We start from the raw sequence: 5740 nt of genomic DNA on the forward strand, positions 1-5740 counted from the left end.
ATATATAAAATTAAGAATACACATACTTAATAAATATAAATTTAATTTTTCTCTACCCAGGGGTGCGCCAACTTGAAATTATGTGCTGTTTTGGCTGCATGTCAGTTCTTGCCAACTACTTCGTGTTCATGACTTTCTTTCCAGCTTGTGTGTCCTTGGTATTAGAGGTAAGAGCAGTTGTTAGTTTGGACATGAGAAGAATAATATCTCTTATATCATAGATTTACCCAGATAGAATCAGTACCTTGAATACACTGGTACCTAATGTATCACTTATTTTGTAGCTTTCTCGGGAAAGCCGTGAGGGTCGTCCAATATGGCAGCTCAGCCATTTTGCCCGAGTTTTGGAAGAAGAAGAAAATAAACCAAATCCTGTAACCCAGAGGGTCAAGATGATTATGGTAATAACATGCTTTTTTCCTTCAATGTCTTTGGTTCCAGTGTCATAGTCTACTTTTTTTTATCTTTTTCTGCCTGTTACCTGTATATGTGCTCTGGTGGTGTAGTGGTTAAGGCATTGAGATGTTAACCAAAAGGCCCATGGTTCAAGCCCACCCACTGCCCTGAAGGAGAAAGATAAGGCACTCTGCTTCTGTAAACATTGGCAGCCTTGGAAACCTAACTCGGCAGTTTTACTCTGTTCTCTAGGGTTGTTATGAGTCAGAATTAACTTGATGGCAGTAGGTTTGGTTTGATTTGCATATGGTACAGTTTTTGACTCTTTCACTGATGTTCTACCCTTGTCTGCCTTTTTCTCATAACCTGTTCTTCCATTTCTTTGAGCTCTTGGTCTTTTTTAGTCTCCCTCCACTAAACGATTTTTCAAGTTCTTATACGTTCTCTCTTTGAAAACCTGTGTTTTGGGATGTTTTCAGTAGTATAAAGGGGCCACTAAATTAGTCACAGAGATCTCTGGTGGCATAGTGCCTAAGGCATTTGACTGCTAACCAGAAGGCTGGCGGTTCAAACCCACCAGGCACTCCTCGGAAGGAAGATTGGGCAGTCTCTGAGTCACTATGAGTTGGATCCAACTCCACGGCAGTGAGTTTGGTTTTGGTAAGTTAGTCACATAGCAAGTTAAGGGGCTTTCTCTGCATAGTAAGGGGAAGCCCTGAAAGATTGTTAGTATCTAGTTGTTGGGTATTAAAATTAGGTTCCATTAATAGATGATACCTGAGGCTAAACACTTTGTCTAGAATAACTCATTCTTGGGTAGTGTTAAGGACTATCAATCTAAAGAACTATTGCTTTATGTTACTAAATTTTTAAAATTTTATTCCAGTCTCTAGGATTGGTTCTTGTTCATGCTCACAGTCGTTGGATAGCTGATCCTTCTCCTCAAAACAGTACAGCAGAAAATTCTAAGGTTTCTTTAGGATTGGATGAACATGTATCCAAGAGAATTGAACCAAATATCTCCCTCTGGCAATTTTATCTCTCTAAGTAAGTTAACCATAGCCTCTTTTGTTACATATTAATCATAACACTCTGTGCTCTTATAAGTTTAGATGGTGCCTTTTGTATTTCTTCTGAATAATAACGTTTTAACTTGTTTTCTTTTATTTAGAATGATCAGCATGGATATTGAACAAGTTATTACTCTAAGTTTAGCTCTCCTTCTGGCTGTCAAGTACATCTTCTTTGAACAAGCAGAGACAGAATCTACACTCTCACTAAAAAATCCTATCACGTCTCCTATAGTGACCCAAAAGAAAGTCCCAGACAATTGTTGTAGACGTGAACCTACGCTGGTCAGAAATAACCAGAAATTCCATGCAGTGGAGGAGGAGACAGGGCTCAACCGAGAAAGAAAAGGTGAATTTTTATTCTCTTCAGTCTCTGTTCCTCCAATGCTGATTTGTGAAAAAGTTGAGTCTGTTTTAAAAATTGTGATCTGATGTTCAGTATTCTGAGGTTTCTTTTGATCTCTTGGACAGTTGAAGTTATAAAACCCTTAGTGACAGAAACTGACAGCTCAAACAGACCTACGTTTGTGGTTGGTAACTCTTCTGTCCGCAGTACTTCACCAGTACTGGAGACACCAGAACCTGAAATTGAACTTCCTAAGGAGCCTCGGCCTAATGAAGAATGTCTACAGATACTTGGGAATGCAAAGGTGAGAAAAATAAAGCAAAAGCAAATACGGCATATTTCTTTAAAAAGGAGCTTTTGTTTTGAATCACCTGATGTTTAGTAAAGGAAGAAAGAAACCAATATCTGCATACTGCCCAAGTTCTAGGTACAGTGTTAACATGATTCTCAGGTGCTGTTTTACTTACTTATTCCTCATAACCTTGTGAGGTAGGTAGAATGAAGTCAGTCTTTTAGATGAAAAAAGCTGAGGTCTCAGGAGATCTGTTGTTGTTATATGCCATCAAGTCGGACCCAACTCATAGTGACCCCTCCTTGGTTTCTGAGGCGGTATGACTGCAGAAGTAGATTGCCCCATCTTCCTTCCGAGGAGTGGCTGTGGGTTTGAACTGCCAGCCTTCTGGTTAGCAGTCAAGTGCCTTAGGCATTACGCTACCAGAGCTCCTTTCAGGAGAGCTAAGTAGTTATTATCTAGGAAATGGCAAAGTTAGAAAGAGTCCAAGATTTTCTCACTCCAGAATCAGTACTTGTTCTAGTTTATATAGTGTTTGTCAAAGAGATGAGCAACTAGTATATTCTCATGTATGTTAAGGCATGGAAAAGATTTAACACAGATGTGTTTAAAACAAAGGAGGAAATTTGTTTGTTTTAAAGTAAGTGCTACATTCTCAAGGAAGCTTGTTTTCTGTACTGTGATTTAAACAGGGCTTTCTTCCTGCATGAGTAAATGCGGGCACTTGTGCTGTAGTGGGAGTAATGTGTTCCAGCCATATCTGCTTAATCTGTTAATTCTGAATTTGTGTGCCAATGAGTGAGCATGAAGGTGTGTTTGTTTTCTTTATTGCTTTCCTTTCCCTCATCCCTGTTAACACATGTACCAGTGTCTCTCCACTATCTGACTGTGTATAGGGTTAGCAGAATTTAGAAGATAGGCATCACAATCTGAATTACGGATTTTCTTCTCTGTGAACCTCACAAATTTTAATGTGTTGGTTATGTATTTCTTTAGTTTTCATACTTTCATAAGGAATTTGCTTTCATTTTGATATTCTTAAAGTCTACTCAAATCATCTCCCTCCTTAGAACCCCAAACCCTTCATGTTCTCTCCTTGCAGTTCTTGGTTTAGCTCTGTTCAGAGCTAATCTCAGCTGGGCTGTATACTTTTTGAGGGCCTAGACTTGTACACAGAGGATTCTAATAAGTAAATAGTGGTTGGTTTCCATTGATGAACCTGGGGAGCAGGTAGATTTGTACAGATAAGATCTCAGACTTGAGGAGGGCAGAATGCACAGCAGAGTAGGGGGAGTGCTAGGATTTATAGCCTGAGTCTTCTGTTCTGCCTCCAAAATAGTGCTCTTTTCTTTATTGTCTCCTAAAACAAGATAGTTCAGATGGGGATTAAACACAGACTAGTCAAGGATTAATATTTTCAGGACTGATCTTGCGCTGTGTTGTTGTTTGTTGCCATTGAGTCGGCTCTGCCCCATTGAAAACAAGGAAAACTCAGTGAGATGCTTTACTTCAATTGAAATAGTTTAATCCTTTGATCTTCTAATCACTGGCTTCCTTCTATTTAAAGGGGTTTGGTATTAACAAAACTTTATGAGCTGACTGATTACATTTTTCGTAAGAATATTTGTAGTTTTGAAACTTTCAGCTTTTAACTAGGTGTGTTGATAGGTTACCTGCTGAACTTACTTTTATTCAACACGAATATATATTTTGACTAGGCAGAATGCTCTGTGCTCGAATCACACTGCATTGAATTGATCTAACTCATTGTTCTCTGAACACAGTCTCTAACTTTTGGGTTCCTACTATTCCTGTCACCTGAGATAGCCTCCTATCTCCAGGTGTTTTTATCTTTATTACAAATGCAACCTTCTCTTTAAAACCTTTTTTTTTCTCTAACTGGAAGTAATCTTTTTTCCCCCCATCTTTTAATGGTATTTGTGTCTTGCTGCTTTTGTCACAAGTTTACATGATTATTTTCATCATTAGACACCAAGCTCTTGCAAAGCTGAGTCCATGTCTCCAGAGATCCTTGTACAGAGTAGGTACTTAGTACATTTTAAAATGAGTGAATATGCATTGGTAATACATAAACATACTGATTTATCTAGCTTATCTTGATGTTCTTTGGAAAATCAGGGTAATTTTAATGCTTGCAAAGAAGATTATATGTATATATCACTATCATAAACAGAGTTCAAACAAACAAACGAAACAGGGGATAGTATTGGCAACTTATATCCAAGACTTAGGAGGCTCTGGTAGCATAGTGCCTAAGGCACTTGACTGCTAACCAGAAGGCTGGCAGATCAAACCCACCAGCCACTCCTCAGAAGGAAGGTTGGGCAATCTACTTCTGTAGTGATACTGCCTTGGAAACCCAAGGAGGGGTTGCTATGAGTCGGTTCCAACTCGATGGCACATAACAACAAAAACAACAACAACATCTAAGACTTAAGGGCTAATCTCCCTAATATATAGAGAATTTCCATAAATTAATAAGACTAACAACCCAGTTTTTAAAAGCAAATAATTGGTCTCTTTTCAGAAAAAGAAGTGTGAATGAGTCTTATGCATATTGAAAGTTGATTAACCTCATAAATGAATTAAAGCTACACGAAATATTTTTATTCATCAGGTTGTCAAAAATCCAAAAGTTTAATATACACTCTGTTGAGGCTATGGGAGAAAGGACCTCCTTTTAAGCAGTTGATAAGGAATTTGGCAAGAGCACTTGCGGAATTTTGTACCATAAAATCACACGTGTGAAATGACATGTGTAAAGTTACTCAGCTCAGTATTCTTTGTAATAGAAAAATTTTAGAAGCAAACTAAATATTCTTTAGAGGACCAGCTACATTATGGCACATCTTTATAATGGGATACTATTCAGCTATAAAAAAGAATGAGGATGGGAGAATAGAGAGGCTGTGTGTGCACAGGGAGACAACTCGGGGGATAGGTGTGCATGGAGAGAAGGACACAGGGAAGAGGTAACTGTGGGGAGGAAGTGGGAGGGAAGCTGTTGCATTGTGGGAGTAATGCAGTCAATGCAAAGTGTTGCAGTCAATGTAATGAGACGAAGTGTATGTGAGCTGCTGTATGGAAAATGAATTTGCTCTATAAACTTTCACCCAAATCACAATAAAAATTTAAAAAAAAATTAGGAAAGTCTTCTTATACAGATACAGAAAAATCTTCAAGATAATATATTAAGGGAGAAAAAGAAAGTGTAGTATGTCACCATTCAAATTAAAAAGAAAAAAATATAGAATTTGAGTATGTATAAAAAAATCTATAAAAGGTTATACAATAAAGTAAAACACTGGTTGCCTATTAACCTATTTGAGCGTAGGTGGAGAAGAACTTGGGTACATGGAGGAGGAAAGGGATAGGAGGAAAACTTTGTTACATACCTTTTTATAGTCTGTAGCTTTTTAACCATGTGAGTACAATATCTGTGTAGAACATTAAAAATAGCTGTTACATGTCACACACACTTGAACCTTGCTAAATTATTCTTCTTAATGTATATTAGTGCAGTGTATCTTTGCATTATAAAAACTACAGTTAGACAGTATTTGTATTATTTTCTTGGGCAAGATTTATATTAAATAAGCTGCTTATACAAGTATA

General features: G+C 37.6%; 1 protein-coding gene across 1 annotated transcript in view; it reads left to right on the plus strand.

The window, feature by feature from the left end:
- Positions 1 to 5740, plus strand: part of HMGCR (3-hydroxy-3-methylglutaryl-CoA reductase) — a 19499-nt gene that overhangs the window by 6246 nt on the left and 7513 nt on the right. The window contains exons 6-10 of the mRNA XM_007943350.2: positions 61 to 167; positions 285 to 401; positions 1283 to 1443; positions 1568 to 1815; positions 1938 to 2116. Of these exons, the coding sequence (XP_007941541.1) occupies positions 61 to 167; positions 285 to 401; positions 1283 to 1443; positions 1568 to 1815; positions 1938 to 2116 (812 nt within the window). The remainder of the gene's footprint in view (positions 1 to 60; positions 168 to 284; positions 402 to 1282; positions 1444 to 1567; positions 1816 to 1937; positions 2117 to 5740) is intronic.

Source organism: Orycteropus afer, unplaced genomic scaffold, assembly GCF_000298275.1.
Source record: "Orycteropus afer afer isolate SDZICR_OR568_19922 unplaced genomic scaffold, OryAfe1.0 scaffold00104, whole genome shotgun sequence".
NCBI lineage: Eukaryota > Metazoa > Chordata > Mammalia > Tubulidentata > Orycteropodidae > Orycteropus > Orycteropus afer.